The sequence below is a fragment of the Carassius gibelio genome, chromosome A14, assembly GCF_023724105.1.
Source record: "Carassius gibelio isolate Cgi1373 ecotype wild population from Czech Republic chromosome A14, carGib1.2-hapl.c, whole genome shotgun sequence".
NCBI classification, from domain to species: Eukaryota; Metazoa; Chordata; class Actinopteri; order Cypriniformes; family Cyprinidae; genus Carassius; species Carassius gibelio.
The window spans coordinates 24,006,824-24,034,808 of record NC_068384.1 but is presented as its reverse complement, the minus strand read 5'-3'; the positions used below and the strand labels follow the sequence as shown (position 1 = coordinate 24,034,808).

The 27,985-nt window shown below is 35.2% G+C and overlaps 1 protein-coding gene across 3 annotated transcripts; it reads left to right on the top strand.

Moving 5' to 3' along the window:
* uvssa (UV-stimulated scaffold protein A) lies at positions 1 to 27,922 on the top strand. Of its 3 annotated transcripts, none has more exons than XM_052614180.1 (14): positions 1 to 84; positions 616 to 738; positions 1,289 to 1,619; positions 2,274 to 2,394; positions 4,751 to 5,077; positions 5,215 to 5,324; positions 7,229 to 7,357; positions 13,891 to 13,996; positions 17,091 to 17,292; positions 17,930 to 18,082; positions 18,549 to 18,732; positions 19,658 to 19,769; positions 27,216 to 27,405; positions 27,582 to 27,922. In XM_052614180.1, exons 2-14 carry the CDS (start codon positions 620 to 622, stop codon positions 27,673 to 27,675), a joined length of 2,178 nt encoding a protein of 725 aa, XP_052470140.1. In that variant the 5' UTR covers positions 1 to 84; positions 616 to 619; the 3' UTR covers positions 27,676 to 27,922. The 3 variants fall into 3 exon arrangements, with proteins under 3 accessions (XP_052470140.1, XP_052470139.1, XP_052470141.1); XM_052614179.1 differs by lacking the exon at positions 1 to 84 and adding an exon at positions 139 to 374; XM_052614181.1 differs by lacking the exon at positions 1 to 84 and adding an exon at positions 493 to 511.
* Positions 27,923 to 27,985: the final 63 nt, after the last annotated feature.

Below are 27,985 nucleotides of genomic sequence, written 5' to 3'. Positions count from 1 at the left end.
CAACGCTCACTAAGCAACGTCAGTACCGTCTAATTAATAATCATGAGAATTGTTTTTGCTGGAGATTCTCTAGCTCGCGGCACTGTAAGTTAACTGTAGGACACACACTCATATACAGTCGTACACTTATATAATAAGTGTAATAAATAATTCGTATTCAATTATGTTAAAGATTAAGTTTAGTCTGTTTTCTGTGAAAATGTACAAAAGAGGGCGACTCTTATTTTGAAAATGGTGGACTCTTCACGGTTGCTCAGTATGTCTTTGTTTACATACCCTGCTCAATCGCACTAAAAATGCTGAGATGAGTGAACTTAATTTCCGAACAGGCAAATAAATTTTAATTATTAAAACAAGGTTCATTACTGGAAGCGGTACGTGTCATCCATTAAATATTTCGTTTACAATGAGAACTCGGTTAACTACTAAAATGAGAAGCTCTGTCACTGGTAGACTTAATTACTCTGTCTGTATATCTGTGTTGGATAGCAGCTGCATAACAAAAATAATGGTGACTAACTTAATGGCATATAGGAGTATACGACCACGATTTCTCAGTTGTGGTTGCATTGCCTCATTCCTTCATACTTTAATTCTTTATTCATCCTGTTATAGGGTTATGTCAAAGATGGACCAAACAATGCGTGATAAGCTCTCACAACTGGTTGAGGAGTTGACTACCTCTGGAGAACCACAGTTAAATCAAGACAAAATGAAGGAAGTGAAGAAATTATGCAAGTATGTTTATTGGGTTAAAAAATTACGTGGACCAAACTGTGAGTCATGTTAATAAATTAGGACATTCTGGCATAGATTTCATAGAAAAGGGACAACACTCTTCAAGGACATCTATATTTGCTTTATTTGTGTTTTTGCCCCATTGTGGCCACTACATTTGTAAAAAGCCTTATTTATTTTTGTACTGGCTGTTGGTGAGGCAAAAAAAAGTGATTCCGTAAATTTTTATTTCAGACAGCTGGGCCATTTTCACAGTGCAGTGTTTCATAAAAAGACTGGTTTGATGAATACAATTGGTCACCAAAGCTCTTGCTACCTCTTCCCAATGTGTGCTTATGATCTCATTATCTAGTCTCAGAATGAGGAAAATGGCCTTGACCAGTGTATATTTATCAGTGTTATCAATTATGAAGCATATTCAAAGTCCATTTCATGATTTAAGTCACAATGTTTGTTTGTATGTTCTTGTGGCCTTAGAGCAGCACTGGACATATGACCATACTGTTCGTTCCTTGTTAAGTTGGAAATCTTTTTCCTTTTCTGACCATAGAGTTTCCACTGACTACGTTGATCATTTCTACCACTTGATTATGACCCAGCTGAACCAAGAGCATGCAGAGATCCGTCTCTCTGCCTTCCAAATGGTCAGTGAGATTTTTAGCCGGTCGCATCACTTCAGAGATCTTCTCATCACAAACTTTCAGGAGTTCCTGGAACTTACAGTAGAAACAGACACTGAGCAACCACTGCCTCCACCCAAAGAGGTGGCGAGAAAACTGAGGACACTTGCCATTCAGACCGTGCAGTCATGGCACGCCACGTATGGAGAGGCCTATAAGAAACTGTCTCTGGGATATCACTTTCTAAAGCAGATTAAAAAGGTATTTATCTGGACGTGCCTGTTCTGTGATTATAGTATTTAATGCCAACACGGTCTGCACCATGGCTGGGACACATCACTTTTGTTATGCAGTTATATATTGGAAATATTTGGAAATATAATGGAAAGTATTTTGTGTTCTAACTAAATTTAGCTTTGAAATGAAATCAAAGGAGAATGAATCAAGCAATTTTTATATATATACCATACCATTTATTTGTCTGCTATTTTATTTGAATTGTGTTTCATTGTATTTTCCAATATTATGTTCAAATAGTTTATTATTTACAGATGTTTTTCATGCACTTGATGTTATGGGTGGCTTTATTTATGTTATTATAATTCATCATTATAATAGTGGAATGTCTCCATAAAGGGATAGTTCACTCAAATATTTAAAATGATGTCATCTTTTACTCACCCTCATATTGTACCTGCATGAATTTCTTTATCAACTGAACACAAAAAGATTATATTTTGAAGAATAAGGGTAACCAAATAGTCGCTGGTCTCCAATCACTTCAGTAGTATATATATAAAAAAAAATACTATGCAAGTCAATGGGGACCTGAAACTGTTTGGTTACCTGCAAACAGATAATTATTTTTTGTGTAAACTATCCCTTGAAAAATGCATTGTGTCTTTTTTTTTTTAGGTAGATTTTCATGATGTTGAAGCAAGAACACTGGCTGAGAGAAAAAGACAAGAGGAGAAACAGAAGAGATTGGAACGAATTTACAAAGAAAAGCTTGAAAAGGCCAAACAGGAAATGGAGGGTAAACACCTTTGTTTTCACAAACTGTAACTACACTGAAACACACACACACACACAAACGTTTCTATAGATAAGCACTTCTTATCTTTGAACATGAAAATTCATTAACAAAATAAATTAAAATGTAAACGTAAAATAACTTTAGGAATTATCTACGCTATAATAAAGTTATTTGATTATTCCTTGATATATTTACACACACATTTTAATGTTATATAAATGTAATTTCTATTGCCATTATATCACTTTACCTCTAAACGTTAAGGGCTAGCAATATGGCAAACAGGCCAATAATGCCACAGCACTTTTTACAATGCAAAGTAACATAACAATCATGGAACCATATGAGTGCAAGTAGTAAACTATTGACTTTTCCCCCCGAAATTTTGTCAAATTATTTTACTGAATAATTAAGAAAAAATTCTTGAAGTGGAACTATTAATCTGCAATGAAGAACTCAGATGACAATAACATCATAACATTGACGCAACTGCATTGTCATGTTTATATTTCCACTCATTCTTGATAGGACATCTTCTGATATAAGTGAGTAAACAATATCCATCCAATCTCTGTTTTTATATCTGAAGTCAGCCTACAGTATACAACAGAATTTCTACACCGTATTTTGATCTTGGATTTACTGCCTTTTGAAAGTGGGAGTGAGCTATGTTCATCTTTAATTATAGTTCTCTATACTTCTTCTTAATTATAGTATTGAACATCAGATCAGCTTATGTACAAGGCACCCACACATATTATAAGCACCAATATTTTCATTCTAGAAACACATCATCTGCAGTTTATTATTATAGGCTTGTATTATAGTATCTGTTATATCACTTTTTGTAATTAAACCACTTTCAGCTAATAATTCTAGATATAATGGAGTAGACTGTAGGCACACCTATCTCAGTGATATCTGTATAGCCTGTGCAAACTGTCACTACTGAATCACTACTGACATCCACAGTAATCAGTACTTCACAAACATTATGTCCTGAAAACTTATCTTGTCTGGCTGATACATTCTGGAAATCATCTTTTAGTCATTGACGCCCTGTTTGCATACGCAATTTGGCTACACCTGCTGATTTACAATCCCCATCAGAAATCCAGTCACTTGTATGTAGAAATCACAGGGTGCAACTTATTATAAATTATGGTGTCGTTAAAATGCAGAAATAGAATATATTTTTAAACAATGTTCATGTAAAGCCTACGTAAATCTGAAATTCCTTAATTGCTGTAAGGGTAAGTTTACAATAAAGTATTTGCATTCTTTTACGTCATGTTTAAGAATGTTAAGCAAATACTTTATATGCTGGTTAAACACTGAGGGACAGCTCCCAAAACATGCTGTAAATTAAATGAACGATATCAAGGCATAGTTAATTATAGATATGATACTGTGAAAAAAATAAAATAATAATAATTAAAAAAATCAAAATATTTACAGCCTAAATACTTATCTCAATAAATCATTCATTTTAATTCATAATGTCTTGACTACAAAGGCCATGTCAAAAGTGATTAATGACTTGCTAGAGTATTCTTGAAGACTTGGGAAAAGTAAAAGGTGGCAATACTTTTACAGGAAGTGGGGGAAATAGTATAGTTGTAGTTTTTTTTTTTACAATCAGTTAGGCGCTAATATCAGAACATTGATGTAATTTTTCAAAACACTTGACAAAACCCACCATGACCAAATGCACAATTTTCAAAACTCTAAACACATTTTTTTAATTGATTGGATACAGTACATATAAACACAAGTTAATTTGTTCAGTGAACTAAAATCACCTCTTCAGAATGACACAACATAACATCAGAGTATTTCACAACGCAATTCACACATTACATCTGAGATGTCATTACACTGATCTGACTATCAAATGAAACAACTGCTCAGAATGGTAACTGTTGCATTACTTTTAATGTGTATTTTTATGGAAGCTGATGAGCAGTGTTCCATGTTTAGATCCAATTACCATGGAACAATTGGACTACATTATCTTTGGTGATATCTCATCAGCACTTTTTTCCTGGTCCCATGTTCCACTTTCCAGACCATGTTTTTAGATTTGACAATGCAGGCCCTTGTAATAAAAACCTGTAATGAAACTTTCAGATTTCTTTGTACTGATGATTGGAGAAAGACATACTGTAAATATCTAGAAAACACAAATAGCATGTAGCATTCATGTAAAAAAAAAAAAAAAAACGTTTTTGTTTAAGTATTGTTGTTTAAAAAAATGTAATTAAGTGCCATTAATCCATAGTTAAAGCTAAGAAAAAAAGTGTGCCCATCCATTTCTATCCACGTTTAAATGCTTGTTTTGATCTCTTTTATTAAGAAATGACGACTGAGATTGAGGAAACCTTGACTGAGATTAACAACTGCATAAAACTACTTGCAACCGATGATTTAAACCTGTTTAATGAGGAAGCAGCAGTTTCCAAAACCTCTGCGGCAGCCGAGAACATACCTGACCAACCCTGCTGCAGTAAAGACCTGAGCAATGAGCAGAACGGTGAGATGACTGAGAAGAAAAAGGATGAAGGGCAAACGGACAAGTGTAGTGACGAGAGTGACACAGAGGAAGTTCCTGATGAGGATGCGTTTCTCCGCAGCACTGGTTTAATGTCTTATAAGTATCAGCTGGAGCTCAATGTGTCCACAGGTATGTCTAACTGATCGGGTTCACAGCCATTTTCATCATGCGTATCCTCTGTCATGTCATAGCATTGCATGCAATTTGGAGTTCAAATCTTTTTTTGTTTTTTTCTTTCTGAATAACCATTTGAATCATGTCTGCAGATTTAAAATTGAGGGAGACAGAAGAGAATGAGGCATTAGTAAACACTGTGAGGGATCTCCATCGACTCATCACAACGAGACACCTGCCTCTGGTGCAGTCCTGGATCCAGGTAACCCTTTGACCTCTGAAAGGAATCAGTCATTCCCAAATGAGAAACCTGTCATTCATTATTTAAAAGGAGATATTTAACAGAATGTCCAAGCTGTTCTTTTTCACAAAACTTTTTTTTTTAAATAACTTAAAAAGCCAAGTTAAAGGTATAGTTCACACAAAACTGAAAATTACTCCATGATTTACTCACCCTCAAGCCCTTCAAGTTCAAGCTGAGCTTGTGTGTGTGGACATACAGTGGAACGAAATGTCGTGTTAGGACCATGGTGCTACATAAATATAGATTTATTACTGTTTATATAGAAGTAAAACAGTATAAAACAATACACAACTAACCTACTGACAGATTTTGACTATAAATATACTATATATAAATGTTTGCCTATACATAAACAAAACAATTATATAAACTACACAAATGCTTCACATAATACTGTACATGTGCAAAGAGAAACATTGTAAGTCAAGCAACTGGCTGGGGAACAGTGCAAAATGATTTGTAGTGCATGAACATGGGTCCTTTGTGGGATTATGTACACACAGGAGTGTGTGTGAAAAGTGTCTAGTGCACATAGAGGAGAATGTATTACTACAGGTGGTTAGTACAGGCCCACTCACCTGTGTGTAGCACACTTCAAATTGCACAAAAAAAAGAAAGTTTCAGACAGTTTTTCTGTGATGTGGTAACGTTGGGGAGTGGAAGAGGTGAGATTGTCCATGTTTCAGGAGGTAGGGGTTTGTGTGGGTTTTTTCAGAGGAGGACGGGGTGATTTGAGTTCATGGCTCTCACAGCCTGGGGGAAGAAATTGTTGAGCAGTCTGGAGGAGTGGTTTCTGATGCTCTGGTACCATCTTCCTAATGGTAGTGGCTGGAAGAGACTGTGGGAGGGATGGGTGGGGTCCTTCATGATACTGTTTGCTTTGCTGGAGCATCATATGAGGAAAATATCCAGGATGGAGGGGAGAGGGGCACTGATGATCTTTGCAGGTGTGTTTACTTTCTGCTGGAGGGTCTTGTGGTCTGCTGCACTACAGTTCCTGTACCAGACAGTGATGTAGCTTGCCAGCATGCTCTCAATGATTCCCCTATAGAATGTGGTGAGGATGGGTGGAGGAAGACTTGCACTTTTATCAGATGATGGAGGAAGTGTAGGCGCTGTTGTGCCTTCTTGGAGAGTGTTGGTGGTCCAGGTGAGATCCTCTGTGATGTGCACCCCTTCACAGTCGAGCTGTCTGTGTTCAGTGTGGGGTGGTCAGTGGAGTTTCTCGTGAAGTCCATCACAACCTCTTTTGTCTTCTCCACATTGAGGGACAGGTTGTTAGTGCCACACCATTCAGCCAGGTTTGCCACTTCCTCTCTGTCATCACTGTTGCTGAGGAGACCTACCACAATTGTGTCATCCGCAAACTTGAGTGAATGGGGGTAGAGATTTTGAAGCTAAATAAAGTGAATTATAAAAACTACTCCACACGGCTCCAGGGGTTAATAAAATCCTGAAGTGAATCGATTTGTATGTGTACGAAAAATATCCATATTTAAAACTTTAAAAACCACAATCTTAATTAGGATTTATAAATCATAATCTTCCGCTAACTGTTGTACTCATGTTCAGGAAAGAGAGTCACTCCAGCGGATGATGTAGGACATAGGCATAGTGTAAGCTCTGGTAAGAATATGCTAGTCTGTGAGAGTGAGTAAATCATGAGGTAATTTTCATTTTTGGGTGAACTATCCCTTTAAGAAAGAGATGTTAAAATTATTTCTAATTCCACTATTACAGAGTATGGAAAAGGAGAATGTGGGTTCAAATTGTGGCATATTGAACTCATTGGATTTGTCTTTGATTCATCTGAATGTTATGTTTATTTGAAAAAAGTTAATTTGTGATTTTTAATGTGCCAGGTCTTTACGAAGGTGGGTGTTGAGGAAGAACTGATGAGGACAGCCACTGAGTTAAAGAAATCACTGGAGCACGCTTTAAGAAAACACGATTTTCTTCATATAGACTACAAAAACAGAGAAAGAAGAGTGGTGAGTTGTTGTTGTTTTTTTTTTACCGATATAGGCCTACACTTTTTTAGTCTGATTTTGAGGATTAAGTGCAGTTATATCAAAACCAGATCATGTTTCTGGTCTGTTTAAATCATCTTTTACAGTTAACTATATGTTTAAATAATCATAGTTATTATAAATATAAAATATTAATAATAATAATAATAATAATATATATATATATCAATGAAATCCCATCGATTGAATCCCATTGTGGAAATCATCCAGCTTACAACTGATTTCTCTGCGTTGAGTGAGTATTCGAAGATAGAGTATACTGTACCCATGTTTACAGTATGTACTGCTGTAAGCAGTAGGGTTGTGATCACAGTAACTGTGCAGTGCAAAATGCAAATTAAAGTGTATCTGGAATAACTTCAGTAATGCATTATCCCCAGAGGAGGGCGCTCTTTCCTCACACATAAGATACTGGAATTTTGTCACATAGTGCACTGGAAAATGTTTGTTTTTCAAAAGATGTCCACGTGTAACACATGAACGAGGGTATTGAGAAAGTTTTGTGTAGTGTGCACATTTTTAGATTACACTGTCTTATATGGTCAAACTCTTAAGACGCACATTTTTGCATCTATAATAGGAGATTTGCTACTGGGAGGCACACTCATGTGCTAATGGAGATTTGCTCACACTAGGGTGGAATGGGACACAGCAAGCAGTTATGAGACACATCATTATGACTCATGTTAACCATTTTTAACTGGGTGAAAAGAACAGACAGGGTAGAGAGAAAGAAGGGGTGTGACATTGATAAAGCACTTGACTGCACGCAGAAAGGTTTATCACTCTCAGTGACGATTTTCAATACAAAAAGTCAGTGCTTTGTGATAAAGCAACAACTAAAAGGCCTTTATCATAATTAGTTTTTCCTTTCCCCCCTAAAAGCATTCCATTACTTTATTCCCTGTGACACTGCTATGACATGGGTGGAATTGCTTTCAGCTTAAACTCCTACTGATTGAGGACCACAAAAAGGTGTAAAATTACTACAACTTATAATTTTTCAGTGTGCCTTTATCATATGATAATGAATTTTAGATTGAAAAAAAAAAAAGATTAAAAAAACATAATGCAAAACCCCAATAGCTTGAAAATGCAAATATAATATAAGGAAAAATACTTTAAAAGTAAAATGAAGGGTTTTTTTAACTAAAGTATACCTGGATACCAAAATGTCAGTTATTTGTATAAATAGCACACATATTTTTCCTCTTGTAAGATTCCATTTGAATTTGTGAATTTGTGGCTTTGAAATGTTTTTTCAAAATATGTAACAGAATGACATTTATGGGTCCAGGAGAGAATATACATTATTTACTGTGATTTACTGTGCAATGTAATGGGATGGCCTGAAAGAGCAATAATTGAGAGCAATAATATCTATTTACTTTATTTTTCTTTGGCAAACAAAATATAAATATGGTTATCTAAATCTCATATACAGTGGAAATGTATGACTGTTGTTGTGATAAATACATTTTAATTTCATTGAAATAAAGTTTCAATGTACATTTACTAAGGGATTTGCTTTTTTAAATAATTTGCACTCAGAAATTTATAGTACCTTTTTTTTACAAATAATTTTAAAGAAATGGCAAGTAACACACTAAATTTGAAATTTTGAAGTAGAGAGACTAAAAAAGTATTTTCTTAGTATCATATTTAAGTAATCTTTGTTTTATTTGCCACATTTTTTATATAGTGTACCTATCCAATAAAAAAAGAAATAAAAATGAAAGTATTAATAGAATGAATTTGGGGTCATTTGTGAATTTGGGTAAATTGGGACACTTTTACCATTGAGATGACTGGGAAAAAAATGTCCCAGTTATCCTGAAATAACCCTGCGCTGTGTGTATGTGTGTATATGTGTGTAAGTGAGCTTTCAAATTGAGATATGACAGGAAACCTTATGGGAGTCTCTCTGCCTAGAATGTGTTCTCGTGACAAAGTGCATTTCAATCTGTTCTGCGGTCAGCTAGCCCGCTAGTCCATACACCTGAGTTATTGGTTTGCCATAATAATTTGCAAGACCTTCCCCGTAAGAGAGGAGATTAGCATATAAATAGCAGATGCACAGAGGACCATCACAGCTGAGTACATTTAATTTTTGGTTTATAAGATTGAATGGGTTTTTAAATGCATAGCCATCAAACTTGGCCAAAGACAAATGAAGTGTAGGGCTCAGTTGTCCGAGGCTACCTCCTCAGCTCATTTTTTAAAAGGATAACAGACCTGCTTAAGGAGTGTTCCTGGCCGACGCTTCCCTGGGCACAAAGTAATTGAGATTGCTTACAGAGTTAATTAGACCATACAAAATATATTGGAGGGCGTGAGGAGCACTGCTGGAATGTGTTTTTCCCCATAAGTGGGGGTCATTTAACCGGAAACGCATTATCTTATCCTCTCAGGGTAGAGGCCAGGGGCCACTGCATGATCAATAGAGTTCACTGCGAATGTCTGCCAGGGAGCACAGCGTCTAAATATTCAACCTCATTCTCACATATCCACGTCTGCTGATGACACAAATCAAAGACGTTAGAGGCTGTGTTCTTTTAGTATCATTGTGATACTATGACAGTTTTTATTAATATTTTGAATTAGCTTTTGTTTTTTTAAATTTTACTATCAAGGGCTTTATATAATTAAATATAATTTATTTATAAATAGTTTTATAATTTATATATAATTTATATATATTTATATAATTTATTATTATGTAACTTTTTTTTGTATGTCTTGGAAAATAGCTTAAATAAAAGATATATTGTTTTTAAATATATATTTTATTATGTCAGTTTATTTTTTTAAGTAACTTTTATTTTTACATTAGATTTAGTTTTTGTTAACTGTAATAACTCCGGTTAAAGAGACAATATCTCAGCATTTACATTTAGATTTCTAATAACTTTTTTTGGCTAATTATAAACATGATACAAAATAGTAGAAAATACAGTAGCACAAGTTGAAGCATTTTTTTTTATTAGATTATAATTATCAATACTCTTTTAATAAAATATTCAGCTATTCAATGATGTTTAATAGATTATTTCAAAACATTTCATAGAGATTATTATTATAATTTAATAAATTGAATAATTTAAATGCGTATACTACATTATATTACTTCGAATTTAATCTAATATAAATATACATTTTACATAGATATATTACTTATTAAAATGATTATTACCTAATTGGACTTTTTTCAAATGACAGCTCAACTTTTCAGTCATTAAGCTGATATTGTTTTATGAACCATAACAGAATCAGGTTTTCAACATAATTTTTTATAATTTTTTGGAAACGTTCCTGGGCTACTTTACATTGTCAGGAGTTTTATTTTCCTTGAGACACCTGGAGGTGTGCTTCACATGTCAGCAACACCTGCGTCAGCAAAAAGCCTTCCTATGGAGACTAATTCTCAGTATCCACAAACTCCAGTCGAAGAATTATAATACTATCTTTACAAGTTAACAACGCTGATTTTATCACAACAGAATTAAAGTGATTTAAACCTAACAGTTTTCGGTTTGAAATCTCTTTTTGCACTTTAATCTATCAAGGTAGTAACTGCATTTGATTAAATAAAGACACAATGGATAAACAATCTGTTCTGCAGCTGGTGGCAGCAAGGCATAAAAAAGTCTAGGTGAGATTGAAATGAGGTTTAAAGGTTATAATTAGTTGCAGAATGACTGCTCAGTATTTCAATTTAAATAGAATGTTCCCTCCCTTTTTTATAGTGGTGATGGATTTTTCTGTTCCTCTGTCTCCCATGTGGACTTTGTCGGCTATTAGTGTTGTTTACATGTGTTAAATATTCTAAAATGTGAAAGTACCTAATTAAACTCAAGTACAAACTAAGAGCGAGGCCAGAAATGTTTAATTGGGTGGGCGAAGTGTAACTGGATGTCAAATTGCCAAAAGAAAATACAGCACAAAGATTTAAAACAAAAAATAACCTATATACAACTCTGAAAAATATAACATGAACATACTGATCAATTTTAATCTGAAATGAACCGTAATCTGATACATTTCTGGATGAATCAGGATATGCAGATAAAAAAAGTGGTTTGGACAGTGAAAAGTATGTTACAAACTAGTCTTCACTAGGAGTGTTTGGAGGAGGGTAATTAAAAGTTAAAAGGACTTACAGCAAGTTACCACATTTTAATAAAGTATTAAAGTAAATAGGATCATTTTGATATCATGTTGACTTTAAAGAATCATACATTTTGGGAGGAGACTACAGGGCTTGAGTGTGAAGTGAAGGGATTATTTTATTTCATAACCACACAAAACATAAGTATTTCTGTGTTCGCCATAGAGGGCTTATTTCTGAACCAATGCTACCGGCGAACATAATTGAGACCTCATGCAAAGACAGTTTATGCCTCAGTCTGGAATTGTCAACATAGTCTGCCTGCAATAATAAAAAAGAAGAAGAAAAAATGAACGAAAGCAAAGCGAGCTACAATCTTTAGCACTTTATATTAAGGTAATCATGGAGACAATTAGACAGAAAAAAATGAAAAGTCAGGCTAGAGCTGTACACTTTAGCAGTGCCCTCGAAAAGGAAGGGCACACAGATTATATATACCATTTTATACCAATGACCCCCATATTTAAAAACTGGCATTCTGTTATGCATTGTAGCGCACGGGCCGCTTAAGCACCTTTTGAGTAAATTAAAAGGCATAAATTCTGTTTAGCACTAATGCAGATGTCGTCTCCCCAGGCCTGCGAGTATGAACACCCTCGGCAGTAAGAGTGGGGCCCAGGAGGAGGGGAATAAAATAGCCTTGAGTTGCTTTTCACCTTTCATAAATTCTAGGCTGGGGATTTCTGTACCAAAAAAAAAAAATTCATTTGCAGCCCGGTGGTTCATTGCTATTCTGTTTAGATTGATGGTGGTCATTTACCCGGCAGTGGAAGTTAAGTGCTGCTGTCACTCTTGAAGAGCATAATTGGGAGGTTCTATAGGTCAGTGGCAGTGACAGTTTTCTCTTTTGATTAGTGTTAGAGTGATAACAAAACTTACAGCGCGAGTGATGGATGAGCAGGTGCAGATGGCAGCAGTAGATGCTCGGAGAGAGAGCAGAATAAAGCTCACCTGCCTCCTCAATCTATGAGCCAGTCACCATCGTCTTCAGCACTTAAAGACACCTACAGTGTGATTATTATTATTTTAATTAGTTGTGTTTGCTTAGTCATGAACATGGTTAATAACTATAAATATTAAACTTTGGCATTGTGCTGCCTTGCATTGTGGTACGGACATTGATGATACTTCGGATATATTGTTGATAGATTGTGATTCAGATTTTTTTTAAAGGCTGATACAAATACCAGTATCTAGAGAGTTTTTGCAGCTGATAGCTGATATAATACTGACATAAACATGTTACTTACAATTTAAATATATTCAATAAGACATACACAGTATTGCTCATTTTAAATGAACACTAATTAATTGAAACACAAGTTGAAGCACAATTTTTGAACACATTCTCCACCACATTTTCTTCTTATAATAATATAATATATATAGTGGGTGTTGCTTTCTCCAAACCTTGATTTATGAAAGCTTTTTAGCTTACCTTGACCATAGATACACGTAAGCTCAGAGAAACCATCACTTCTCTTCTAGTCAAAGGTTCTTAAAGCCTGGTTTGAATCACCTTTATGATGGGTTTATCTGGTGCCTCGTGTTGAGTTGATCTCCTTACAGTGATTGCATGATGTGATCCCAGAGTAAAAATCGTATCACCTTGTTCGCCCTGCTCTTTTGTAGAACAACCTGCACAAAGATTTAATCAGTGACAACTCAACCTCAACATACAATATATAGCCAAGACTGAAACACCCAATATTAAGTCCTCGTCCTTCAGCAGCTATAGTTTATTTTGGGTCGTCATTAGTCTTATTTAGCCCTACTTTCTGAAACATTGCAAATAATTATTATTGTCTGAAATTATTATTGTCTCCTTTGCATGCTGGCAAATGCTGGAAAAAGTCTGTTTAACATAACAGCTGTTCTTTCATGCAGTCACAGTTAGATGGGACAATGTTCAGATAGACTACCACTAGAAAAAAATTGGATGTGGTCAACTGGAAATTCTATTAAGGCTTTGAATTAAAATGTTAAAATGTCCCACGTTACTGCAGAGTTTGCCGTTCATAGTGCTGTAAATCTCTGGAATACCCCGAGGCCACAGTGAATATCCCATCTGAGTGTTAATCAGCCAGAGGAGAACTGCAGACATCCTTTGTAAACTGTCAGCAAACGAGCATTGTTTTGAGAATGACAAAAAAATAGTCACTGTTTTGCAACAGTAGTTTTATAGCATTTTCAAAGTAAAATGCAAATGTTTGAGCAAACCAAGAAAAATAGGCTCATTGTTACTTAATATCCTCACATGTTACCATCTCTATTAGGTGTTAGTTATTATCATGACTTTAAAGTGACTCTCTTTTTCCCGGGCTAGATGAGAGCTCCTGAGGATGGAGAAGATGACGACGATGATTTTGTAGACGTGCCAGAAAAGGAGGGCTATGAACCTCATATTCCTGAACATCTGCGCACAGAATATGGTGAGTTTGTTCAGGTGCAGATGTGAAGCCTAATGCAATAAGACAAACCTGTTCATCAGTAAAGGGACTAGCTCTCTCTATAGGATCTTGCATAATCCAAATAATCTCACATAGGATATCGCCACACACTTGTAGTGGCTGCTTCAAAGTAGACATGAGTTGAAAAGTCCTCTGGGGATTACTGTTTGTTTGTAGTTTTGGACCTAAAGCATTAAGATATTTAAATGTGGAATTAAGAGCACACAGTGGTGAGTTAGCTGTCGAAAAGCTTCAAAGCACAAAGGAAAGTTTGTTTTCAGAGTTAAGATGTAAAGCATGAAGCACTTGTGTTTAAAGCAATGTAAAACTTGTGATATTTTTGTTGTTTTTAGCTATCAGTTTTACTTTAAAAATAGGTAAGTAGGTATGTTGACAGTGAATTTAATTTGAAAAATCACATTATTATGAGATGCAATATGATTTCACCAGACTCTCCTGTTATCTTGCTTCATTCATTTTCTTTCAGCATCTCTAAACAGGCAATAAATAAAGATTGATTCGGATATAACTTCTACAGCTTTACAGAGCCAAGCTGCTTTCTGCAGTAAAGTATGTAATGATCAGCGGCCATGCCAAATTAACAATGCAATGATGTTAATGAGCGCCCATTAGCTTCGAGTGGTAATTTACAGTGCTCACCTCACAGGCCTTTGTGCGCTAAACTGTTTACCTACAAAACCATGTACTCATCTGAGACTGGATTATGCTGAACTTAATCATATATCATGCCAATGCAAACTAGAATTGTAACATTTGTTTTACAACGAATGTAGAATGTGCTGAAGTTTAATACTTATGGTTGTTCTAGTCATTAAGCCCCAAATATGACCAATAGTAATATCGATGCTTACCTTAAACTTGTAATCTTTTCAAACAGCAAATCAGACGTGAGACTGATTTGAGACGTGTCATTTCTTTTCAATTGAAATACATGTGAAAAGATGTATAAAGGTGTCTTCTTTATCTTTTTTTGGGGGGGGGGGTGCACTGTTCATGTGGAGGAATATAGAAAATATACAATTACATGAATGGCATTGAGAGTGCAGCCATTTGCTGTATAATTTAAATAATCCTTAAAAGGGACACAGAAAGAAGAAGAAGAAAAAAAAAACAGATTTACTGCCAAGTTAACTCAATCATTTCAAATTTATCAATAAGCGCAATTTAGCATCATCAGTTTCGTTGAATATTACATCAACCTGTCACAAGATTTGAACTCATCTCTGGCTAATCCTTCCCTTTCTTTTGTCAAAATCACATCGGCTTCCTCATCCGGAGAGAAACACTTTATTTTGAAAAGCATTTTGCCTGTTCCACTCCTCCTTTCTATCTCTCCATTTCTTTCACTACAGAGCTTTTATCTATCCCTTTATTCCAGCGTTCCTGTCAGGACGTTATCGCTCTCAAAATTTACATTTTAATTACAAGGCCTGTTGAACTCAGGAAAATCAATAATGCCACCATTGGCAGCTCAACTCTATGTCTACTGCTGGGCCTCTCTATTTCCCCTTATTGATTTATCTCTTTAGTACCTGCAACTTTATTGCTTCAGACATAAGCTATCATTTTGGTCAATTTGAACAGAAAAAGAAAGGTTTTGGTCGTATTTTATGATTTCGCACACCCGAGTGCAGCTATGATGCAGTAAGTAATTGAAAGGGAGTAGACCTGGATGAACTCTATACATCAGATGATTACAATCAAGATTGTAAGAATCCGGTCACATGTTCCTCATCCTGTCCTGAAACCATCATTTATTTTCTTTTGTAACCCACTACATCTGTTGCACTGAACTACTGGTATTACCAAATTACCTGCTGCTTTTGCTAATATTTAGGGTTAGTGATATGCGATATGTTAAAGTAATCAGCACAATCAGCACAGCCTTGTAAATATTTATGCTAAAGAAATAAGTGATCAGAATTTGCAGGAAATGAAACAAAATAACTAAATTATCAAAAATGTATCAAAGTACAAATGCAGTATTTCATATTTTTTATAATATTTTATAATATATTTTTATAATATTATTGCTTTATTTATTTATGAAAATTAGTATAATTTATATTTTTGATGGAGACATTTTAATTTAATCACTAGTTTCAAATATTAAAATTAAGCAACAAGGAACATCAGTCAAGTAAAGAATATCATTTTGTGCAAGAAAATTTCAATATAACGTCCACTGCTGTGTGAACAATTGATGTGTGGAGTTTTGTGATAGCGAGTTGAATATTAACGCTGTTTTTGAACTGAATAAGGCTCTTCTAGCGACTTGAGGTGTGTGTAATCGACTCGAAATTGAAAAATACTTATTTTGGAATCAAGTCCCAGCCCTGCTCCATATTTCCGTACAGAAATGCAGATAATTTGTTCACCGAACACAAGAATAATGCATTTTCTGTCATATCTGCAGCTCGCGTGCATGAAATTTGGGGTCTGATGGGCCTGAACTAGGAAATCTGCAACCCAACGAACAGATTGGCTGGCACAATGTATTTTATGTTTTTTGAAAATATACAAATACCAAACCATAATGTGTTTATTGTACGTATTATATTTTGATTGTTTTCCAAAGACTTAAAACTTACATTTTATTTGAAATGGGCATTTCAGATAAATGTATCTGAAAATAATGCCAATCATTTAGATTTTGCACTTTTTTGAAAAAAATAAAAATAAATGTAAAAACATATTTGTTGATAAGAAATACAAGCAGATCAGGCTTCTCATATGCCCACATGGTTATTTGTCTTTGTATAGTGGTCAGGTGTCTCTTAATCATCGGTCTTATGAGGAATTCACCATACTTGTTTTTAATTTCATCTCGTTCTGGAAGATAGAAAGCTTAAGTGTGAGTCTCAGATCTTTATGTCACTCCTAAGACCATCTTAAGCCCCTGCTTACTCCTGCTTACAACCCCCTCAGTCCATTAGACTACAGTACAAGTGGAAGTTGTGAGATCCGTATTAATAAAGATTGAATGTTGTTTTATGAGTATTTGACCTAACATAACATCTTGTTGTTTTTTGCTTGTTCCTCTTGTCTCTCATAGGGCTTGATGAAACTCCCTCAACGTCAACCTCTGGGGCTAAAGCAAAGCCATCAAAACCTGTGGTCAAACATCCTGTTCCTCGTGTGTCCTCCAGTCTCTCTCTACTCAAGAGGAAGATGCATGATGAAGAGCAGGACCCCACCTGTGCTGCTGCAACACTGCGTGTGCTCAAACAGAGGCTTTGTTCTACTCCTTCCACCAGGTGACCTATACTTCCATGTCCTATTTTATTAGCTAACATGGACTGGTATACAGTAGGGCTGAAAAAAAACAAACAAACAAAAAAACGGAGAAATGGAATCTTAACAGTGAAAAACTAAAATATTTGGAAATCCTTAAATGCTCAAAATGATTGAAATAACAGAAAGTTTTCAAATATTTAAAATATAGTGAAATATGAGAAAACAAAGTAAATTAATTTCAGTTATTTTAAATATAAATATACGTAAAATTGCATTAAAAAGACTTATTGCCTTAACACGAATAAAAAGTATTGTATACTACAGTAATATATTATATATTAGTCTTTCACAAAAAAACATTACATTTATGACAATAACCTTTGAACAAAAGTGTGCTTTTTCAGTTACTGTAACAGAGTTAAATTTGTATCTGTTTGTATTAAAAAACAGGATATATATATATATATATATATATATATATATATATATATATATATATATATATATATAAAATTATTATTTTTTTTTTTTCTTGTTTTCCTATGGAAATATTCAGACAAAAATGTATTTCATATAGCATTTAAAATACAAAATAACACAAAAAACTTTTATTGTTGTTTTTTATGATGGATATTTAAGTGTTTTCTGGTGTTTCAGTTTGTCTGGGAGCTCTACTGGGGTCACAGTTAGCAGCAGTGACCAGGAGGGCATAAGCAAAGACGAAGCCTCTGTTAAGGCCCCTGTTATTCCATTTGGTGTGGATCTTTACTACTGGGGAGAGGAGCAGCTCACCGCTGGCAAAATCATCAAGTACAGTCTCATTCATAAGAAACATGAGGAATGTTTTACATAATACATTTGAAGTATGAATGGATTGTGCTATTTGTGATATAGCCACTAGAGAGCACCATTGTTTATTCACTGACTTAAGGACAACTATTCCTCAAAATTAAACAATGAAAACATTAATCTGGAGTTTTTCCTTTTTGACATTCTGAAACAAGATATACTTGTACAATACAGTTTTCCTACAGCCATGGAAAACCTGGAAATTAATGGAAATCTGTAAAAGAACTGAGAAAATCATGAACATTTCTATACTAAAAAATATTTTACTAGTTATGCTCGCCCATAAAATATTTCACCTGCAAAACATTCACTTTATGAAGGCAAATTCTTTATGATTTATTTATTTATTTATTTAATTGTCAAAGATCACACATTGATAGAGTTTGTGCAGTTCCTTTAATAAGACCCTGTCCTCACTGGTTTTTAGGAATGCATCACAGCACCAGTTCTGGGTGCCTCATGAGGTGGAGGAGGAAGTTGTAAATGAAGAACTGTCCGCAGAGATGAAGTCTAGATATATCACCTTTGCGGGGGAATTTAAACCTTTGGAGCACAAGTGTAAAGCACCAATGCCGAATGGATCTTTATGTGAGCGTCAAGATAGAGTAAAGGTCAGTAAAGTAATAATATGATACCTTAAAAAACACACAGAAGAGATGTAATACAGAACATTTGGGCCACATTTAGTTGTGTTTGGTAGAATGGTAGAAACATTCTTATTTCATGATGTAAATAAGTGGTCACCAACCCATTGATTGTGATGGGTAGGCAGCATTGCAGCTCACTGTTCACGATAGAAGTGGTAGAAAATAGAAGTAGAAAATAAAATTAAATATAAATACCGATTTAGGGTTATATGAATGCATCACTGAAGGGAACTAACTGTCTTCATAAAAGTTTCATAAAAGAATAACAATGGCATTTTTTTTTACATTTACATCTCTTTCATACCTTGTTTTTTTTTTTTTTTTTAATTCAGCATAAATTCACAAAGCTAAAGTCAGGACCATTCTGTTTTGCTTTAAATCTTGGAATTGTACACTCTAATTAAAACAAACAAACAAAAAAAAAAAACATATTTGGTTGGTTCATGATTAAAATGCAGTGGAATTAAATGCATCATTTAAAATGGCTACAGATATATATATATATATATATATATATATATATATATATATATATATATATATATATATATATATAGAGAGAGAGAGAGAGAGAGAGAGAGAGAGAGAGAGAGAGAGAGAGAGAGAGAGAGAGAGAGAGAGAGAGAGAGAATAAAAAAAAATTAAATTCTAAATCGGCAATGAAAATTTATGATTGGTGCATCACTAATGAAAAAAAAAACGAAATAAAAGTTCTCGACTTGACTTGACTAGACAATGTTTTTCTATCAATTCTTCAAGAGGTAGATCTTGTCTTTCATAAAGGCCGAGGTCAGTGAAATTGGGTTTGAAAAGGTTGGTGACCTCTGATGTAAATAAATAGATATAAGCAAGACACAGATTGAATAAACTGCTGAATATGTAATTTCAGTGCCCCTTCCATGGACCCATTATCCCTCGGGATGAGCTGGGCAGGCCTGTTAACCCAGAAGATGCACTGCGATTGGAGAAAGAAAAGAGGAAGCGTGAGGAGGAGCAGCCAGGTCAGATCATTCATGATTTCAGATTCAGTTCAGATTCTGGAAGTTGTTTATATGACCCCTAAATGTTGTTGTTGTCCAATTCACATATTCTTTTGTGAATTCATGTGCTTTACATGTATTCCAAACAATTTAATTCAGAAGAGCTTTTTAGCAAATATTAAGTAAATATTAATTCTCCTCCTCTGATCATTTTGTAAGATGTTAATTGCATGTAAGCATAACCATCAGGTCATTGTACATGTGGGCAAGGTATGGTTGAATGTGATATCAGAGAAAATTGTCAGATTCAAGTTTTTACATGCCTATTTTTTTACTCTTGATAAGAATATTGTGAGTATTCATCACCCTATTCAATCCCAGTAGAAATTTTATTCAGATTGATCTCCAACTACTCCATCAGTCCATTACAAATGTATTATTGGGCTGCATGCAAACATGTATGGAAAAGAGCAGCATTAGAATTCATCAAAATATCTCATGTTTTTGCAGGTGTGAGAGTTCCATTTGTGGACACAAAATTAGTAAATTCTAACAAAATGTGCTGACCTACAATGTTTGCAAAACTCTTATACTCTTGCCAAATTAATATCGCACACCAAACCTGAAAGCTTGATAATCCTCTTTCATGTTTGGTCAGCCGAAGACCCCAAGGCCTTTAACACTGTCAAAACCCTTTTTTGTAACCAGTATCCAGACCTCCATTACCCACAGTTCCTTCCTTATAACACGGTGGTCAGCAGCCCAATCAGGTGGCTGTGAGACTCCAGGAAGAGATGAACTGATGGAATCCCATCCAAGTCATCATCAATACTCAGATAATAGGACAGGCGGCATTTGACTCTGCCTCTCAGCTTTTCACTTTTCACCTTCTCGCTTGGGTTTCTTTTCTTGTGGAGTCGGGTGCTAAAAGCCAATTAAGTAGCATCTCCATCCTGTCACTGGAGCGTCGGATGTGCTTTCTTTGGCTACAGTTTACTTGTTAACAAACAGTTATCTGAGGCAACTGACTTCGGGGGCCTGCTGACCACTGGCTTGTGAAATAGTATCTTTTGTAACGAAGTAAGCTATCGATCCCCGTGACTCAATCATGCCCTCTCCGCGTCAACATGCGGGTTGTCAGGGTAACCACAGGACACCCCACCTGTTCTCCTGCACTGCTGTTGTGTTCATGATGTCTATCAGTTCCCTGACTGAACACTTGCTCCCCTGCTTCGCCATTGATTTTTGCTTCAGGCTTCAGTCTTCCCAAAATATTAGTTGCACATGATTCTAAACACAGTATTTGTTTCAGTGTGTCTTACGTAAATTTCTCATTTGTATCATTAGAGGTGCTTGATATTGCTCATAGGGGAGAGCAGGGGCGAAAGTACCATTTTTCAGACAAACTTCATTTCAAAAGATAATGTTGTATACAGATATATATTTCTGCTGTGGCCAGTACCTCAGAAGTGTGGTCTAACAATACCAGGTGGTATTTTGTAGAAATGTAGAAAGACTTCAGTATAATTTCACTTTGAACATAAGTTGAACATTGTTACTTTCAACCCCATCGGTGGGGAAGAAAGTAACACACAGGTGGGTCAAAAGTAACACAACAATATAAGCTAGATTTTTTGCTGTTACTCTTATTTTTCTTAAGTATACCTGATTGTGACCTTGTTAATAAGTAAATGCAAACATATTTTATCCTTTATCTTTGCAAAAAAAATTATTAAATTACATTTTCATATTTTCATTTTAAATTTAAGTTTAAGTTTCATCAGATGTCTTAAAACCTGACTGTATTTTTTTTATTGTGAATTTCAATGTATTTTTTATATAAAAAAGAAATACAGAATGCACAATATAAAAATTTAATCACATTAGCATAATAAAAACATTCTACACATAATATAGCAGTAGGCCCATTTATGTTTCCATCCAGTTGTTTTTATGCATGAATTGAAAATGTGCATTAAAACATCTGGAAACACTGCAAATTTACAGGTGGCGGTGTAAAGGCTAAGATATGGCTAAAACCTAAATATAAATGTGACGTAGCAGCTGCCCAGAGAGAGATGTTCCTCTATGTCCAAAAACACCCTCTCAAAAACATCTGGATAGAACCAGACCTCTGTCTGTCTTTCTGACCCTCACTCAGACATATTCTTTTGGTATAATATGACATAAACATTTGTAAGAAATGATCCAAGACACAGAAATTCACAATATAGCTTGCACTGGAACAAAATAAATACTTTTTGTGACTATAGCGGGAAAAAAGTAACAATTGTTACTTTCGTCCCGACAGGAACTCCTGACATTTAAACTCGATTTAATTTTATATTAAAAAAAAATGTAAAATGCAAAGTTTAGGATGTGTTAAAGCACTAAATAACCTGTAGATTGATCATTACTGTGACACATGAAACAAGAAAAACAACACGACTTATAAAAAAAATTACCGTTTCAACAATTTACTTTTTGTACTCGAAAACAGTTTTACGGACCTTACTTCCGGAAACGATGTGGAAATCACATGATATTTCTCAGCTCCGTCAAGGATTGCATGCTGAATATGCTGTCATTGCTGGGAATGCAAATGCAGAAAGAGGCTCAGAGAAAATCGCTTTGTTACTTTCGTCCCACGTTACTTTCGACCCCGCTCTCCCCTACTTGTAATTGTGACCTCAGATCTAACAGATGCTGTACCATTTAGGTAATAATATGTTTGAGGTACTGACATGAGTCCTTTAGGCTAAATAACATACAAAGGTGTACTTTTGGAAATGATACCACCCTGTTTTGTACCATTTTTCAGAAAGTGTAGAAGCTTGATGATGCAAAACACTTTTGACTTGGCGAGTAAGCAGCCACGCTTACATCAGCATATATAGCAACAGACTAACAACCATTTAGAACTCATTAGTAACTGCATAGTAACTGCATGTCTCATCATTACGACAGTGGGTGCTGTGGAGCCATGCACTAAAAATATGCTACAGCTACGTCAGTTTAGTACCTTTATTTATATGTAGCTTCATATAATACAGATTGTGTCAAAGCAGCTTTACAGTTATTAAATAGAAACAAATTGTGCTGGTAATGCAAGAGAACAGCAGAAAACAGTCAGTTTAAGTCCGTTCATTGTTGATTCAGTGATGTAATCATCCAGTTCAGTTCAATTCCCTTCAAATAGTGTCTGTGCAGTCAAGTCAACAATGTTGTCAGAAATTGCGTCCCCAACTAAGCAAACAAAAGGCGACAGTGGTAAGGAACCAAACTCCATCAGTGACAGAAATGGAGAAAAAAAATAAACACTTGGGTGAAACCAGGCTCAGTCGGGGGCCAGTTCTCCTCTGGCCAGATAAAACCAGCATGTTGTGGTTTAATTGCTGGCTGCAAAGCACGTCAGATTGAGCAGAGGACTCATGGTTCTCATGGTTTTGAGACCATGGCTGATGAGGTCTTCACAGGGGATCTGTCTCTAGGGTTCGTCTAGTTGACATGATCTCCGCTGACATTTAGGGCTGAATAGGTCGTCGCTAGGTGCTGATCCACCATCTGATCTGGATTCTGACTGGATCTGGGTGGCTATGGTGATCTCAGAATAAGAATAAAGCAGACTAATATTAACATTCTTCTTGCGATTTAACAAGTACATTGGGAGTTATGGGAAGTGTTCCCCTTCTGGTTGACCTAAATACTGCATCCTTACAATCCTTTAACGGATCTGAATTATAGAAGTGTGATATATTATGTGTATGCCAGATTAAAGAGATATCCCTTTAATCTAGATTTACATCTTAATCTAGAGTGTGTCTGCCTCCCAAACATAGCGTAGTTTAAATAGGAAAAGGATCTGCCACCTACAGTTACATTACATTACATTTTATTCATTTAGCAGACGCTTTTATCCAAAGTGACTTACAAATGAGGACAATTGAATGCAATCAAAAACAACAAAAGAGCAATGATATACAAGTGTCATAACAAGTTTCAGTTATCTTAAACGCAGTACACGTAGTTGAACAGAGGTGTGATGTGCGTTCTTTTCAGCTCATTAAAGATTATTCTTGAAGCTGCATTTTGGATTAATAGTAGAGGTTTGAGTAAAGTGGCTGGAAGACCAAGAGAGCATTGCAATAGTCCAGCCTGGATAGAACAAAAGCTTGAACAAGGAGTTGTGTTGAAAAAAGAGTCCTAAAAAAGAAAGGGCCTGATCTTCCTAATGTTGTATAAAGCAAATCTGAAGAGCTGCAAAGTTTTAGCGATGTTGTCTGAGAAATTCAACTTTTTATCAATCACAACTCCAAGTTTCTAGCTGTTTCTAGAGGCTAACTGGATGGTGAAATTTTGATAAAGTGATGGGTTTGTTGAAACCAGCTTAACCTGGCTAAGACAGACCTGTTTGTGAAGGTGATGGTCCGTCATCCAAGAAGAAATGTTTGTTAGACATGCTGATATGCAAACAGTTATCGGATCATCAGGATGGAATGAGAGATAGAGTTGAGTGTCAGCAGCATAGCAGTGAGACAGGAGAATCTGCTGGTTCATCGTATCACAAGCAGCGGACAGATCCAGCAAGATAAGTATAGAAGATTAGGAAGCCGCTCTTGCCAGTTTTGGGGCTTCAACAACTAAGAGCAAGGCAGTCTCGTTCGAATGAAATTGACAGCACAGCCATTAAGTGTTAAGACTGTGTTATATATTATTACAAGCAAAGGATTTTGGTCTGATAATTAACACCTCTCTTTTGTTCAGAATTTAGCAGAAGAAAAAGATTAGTCAACCAGTTTTTTATATCAGCTATGCATTCTGTAAGTTTTGCAAATTGGTATGTTTGGTCGGGCCATGAAAAAATGTAGAACTAAGTATCATCAGCATAACAGTGAAAGCTAACTCCATGCTTCCTGATGATATCTCCCAAGGGTAACATATAAAGCGTGAGGAGTAGCGGCCCTAGTACTGAGCCTTGAGGTACTCCATATTGCACTTGTGATTTATATGATACCTCTTCATTCACAGCTGTCAACTGATGAGGGTCAGATAAGTATGATATAAACAATGGCAATATAATTTTCTAGTCTATTCAAGAGAATGTAGTGGTCAATAGTGTCGAATGCAGCGTTAAGAGACAGCAGCACAAATAGAGCGATACAACCAGGGCTTGAATTGAGGGGGAATGGCATCCCCCTGGTGGAATAAAATGACAAAAAGCATCCCCCCCAACCATCCTCTTTAGAATAATAATGTTGTGTATTATGTAAAATGTTTTGTGCAAATTAAACTTTAAAATTCCCTATCCATGACAATTCATTAACTAAATAACAGCGATTAGCCAATCAGAACTCAGTAGCCTACTGTAACAAGCTGCTCACAAGCGGAAGCAACTTTTTCATGCAAAATGGTTCAAGCGCAACTTTTGAAGTTCTTTAAAAAGAAAACAACAGAAGTTATAATTTTTTTTTTTGATTATAATTTAAATACATTCCCTGACATAATGTCATTGTGCTGTATGTGTAAGGGGCTGAGAGATGATATGAGAGCTGACGAGTGTCACCAACTCCAAACAGTCCAGAAGCATTCACTGCACGATGAAGCCTATTATAATACAGTTATAATGCCCTTATAATTCAAGCAATGAAAGAAAAAATACCAATGTATGTGTTTTATGTTTTTATATTCGTTGCACAAGCAATGTTCTTTTCTGAATATCAGCACATAAATATGCTAAGAATTTTATACAACTGTGTAGAGCAATGCAGTGTTTCATTCCTTGAATTGATCCGTTTTTAAACTAATCATGTGAGCCAGTGATTCAATGGTCCATTCACTTGTTTCATTTGTAATTAATTGAATCAGTCATTATGAATGAATTTTTAGATTGGAATGATTCAATAAATCATTTATTAAAACAGGGATTTGCTACCACTTATGGGCGGGTTTATTGTCATCTTTATCCATGACAGTCCTAAACCAGCCGAGGTGCCAGCACAAAATCACATTCAGCAAAATATTGTTTAATTAGCGGTATTGACCCAAATACACAACACTTATTTTCCTCCTTTTATATTAGAAAATCAAAAATATGTTGCAGTGAGACAATTTCAATATGGGGTCAAGTTAAATATCACTGAAACTACTCGCACCCAAATCAAGCACACATGAACCAGCTAATTAAGATTTAGGGACACTTGATAATTATAGAACATGTGTTTTGGAGCAGGGTTTGCACTGAGCTCTGCAGGAAGGAAGATCTCCCAGAAACAGGGTTGAGCACCCCAGTGATAAACCATCAAATGGCTGTAAAATTGACAAGAACAGCTTTGAAGCTAAAATAATTCTTAGTTTTAACAGAATAATTTAGGTAAAGGCCATTAAAAAAGTTTAAGCTTTACATTTCTGCCCTACCATTACCCCAATGTTTGCCGTTTAGCACATTTCTGTAACTTGACTTGTATTTAACCCAGAATAATTTGGACTGGTGCAAATCTCCCAAAGAACAATAATACTGTGCACATCACAACCATCTTATCATAGTATTTTTGTGTTTAAATGGGTTTTCTATAGATAATCAAATAGGCTGACTGCAGCTGTTGTCTGTGATGCTCATGTGTGCCCGACTTATGCAGATGCAAACTGTTGACAGAGTAGTCAGACCTGCTGCAGGGCCCCCCACCATCCTCAGAGCAAGAATGAAGCCCCTAAAGGCTTGACTTATGTGAGGACGGATTGTAGCACTCATGTAACAGGGGCCTTTTACCTCCATAAATCCTTATAGGGACGACCAACTCCTCCATATTCATTTAAAAGGCATTTGTTGCATTTATGCTTTTGACTACAGACTGATGAAGTGCAGAACTCTGTGCAATTAAACACTTTGGAAACTGTAAATAATTGAACAGCTACCATTTTATCATTTGAAGATATGCATTTATCTTCAGTATGGGACATGCTTAATGAAATGTTGATGATTTTGAGTCCTGAGCTTGCACAAAAAAAGATTTATGAAGCATTTGTTCTTGGAGAAATCAGCAACTCTAAAAAGAGGAACTTACTACGAAACGTGACAAATTTAACGAATAAGCCTTAATTTTTCAAATAAGCCTTTTTTTTAAAGGATGGAGCCTTTTTAAATACTTTTTTTCTGCTGTGCCTGTTAATTGCTATCTATCTATCTAAGAGTTCTGAAAAAAAAATATTAAAGAAAATGTATTCTTGAGCATCAAATCATTATATTAGAATCATTCCCAGTCCTAATTTAATCAAGCCTTTTCACCACTATGAAGTAAAAAAAAAAGTCCTTACCATCACACATTATTATTATCGCTTATTATACCAAAATCAAAGGTTGAGGCCTTGAACATCTTTATATATTGCATGATTTAACAAAGATGAAGCATAGTTTAAATGTGAAGAAATGCATTGATGTCTGTTCTGACAACCTTTTTCCCATTGGTTCAGATTGGCGAGACCCAGAGCTCATGAGGGAGATTGAAGCCGCGACTGGAGAAGATCTGGGCTCCTCAAAGTTGTATGGGAAAGGAAAGAATGCCAACAAAGGAAAGTCAAAGAAAAAGTACCCAAACCTTACAGATTTAAAGCAAAATGCCAGTACATCTCGTTCAAGACTAGAGAAGAAAGTCTTCAACAAGTAAGTTATATATGTTCAAGATGAAATTGAAAATCACTAAATTGACCTGACATTTTTGGTTATATCTGAAGATAACTGAAGTCAAGTACATTTTTATTGAATATTTGTGAACAATGTATTTCACAAGTGATGAGTAAATAAAGAATTTGAATCTCAACCACATTGTTTCCTCGTAGGAGCTCCATGAGACGAGTTACAGAGGTCATGAACAAGATGGACAAGAGGAAACATGAAAAATTTTCTAATCAGTTTAACTATGCACTGAATTAAATGATACAGCCCACCACACCTCAGTTGTTTGGATTAAAACATAGACAAAAAAAAAAGCATCATTATGAACTTTGTATTGTCAATTTTGTATTGTCATTTGTAATTCCTGAATCATTTTAATTAATTTATTTATTTTTGTTCTACATGGTATGTAACTAATTTTAACAAGTTAAAAGTAATTTCCCAACTTTTGTTTCTGCTACATTGTTTATGTAATCTAAAATTTAAAATATAACAGTTTTTTTAACCTGTTAACTGTCACTCACGTTTTTGAAGATAGACATGAATGTGCATGATACAAACCTACATT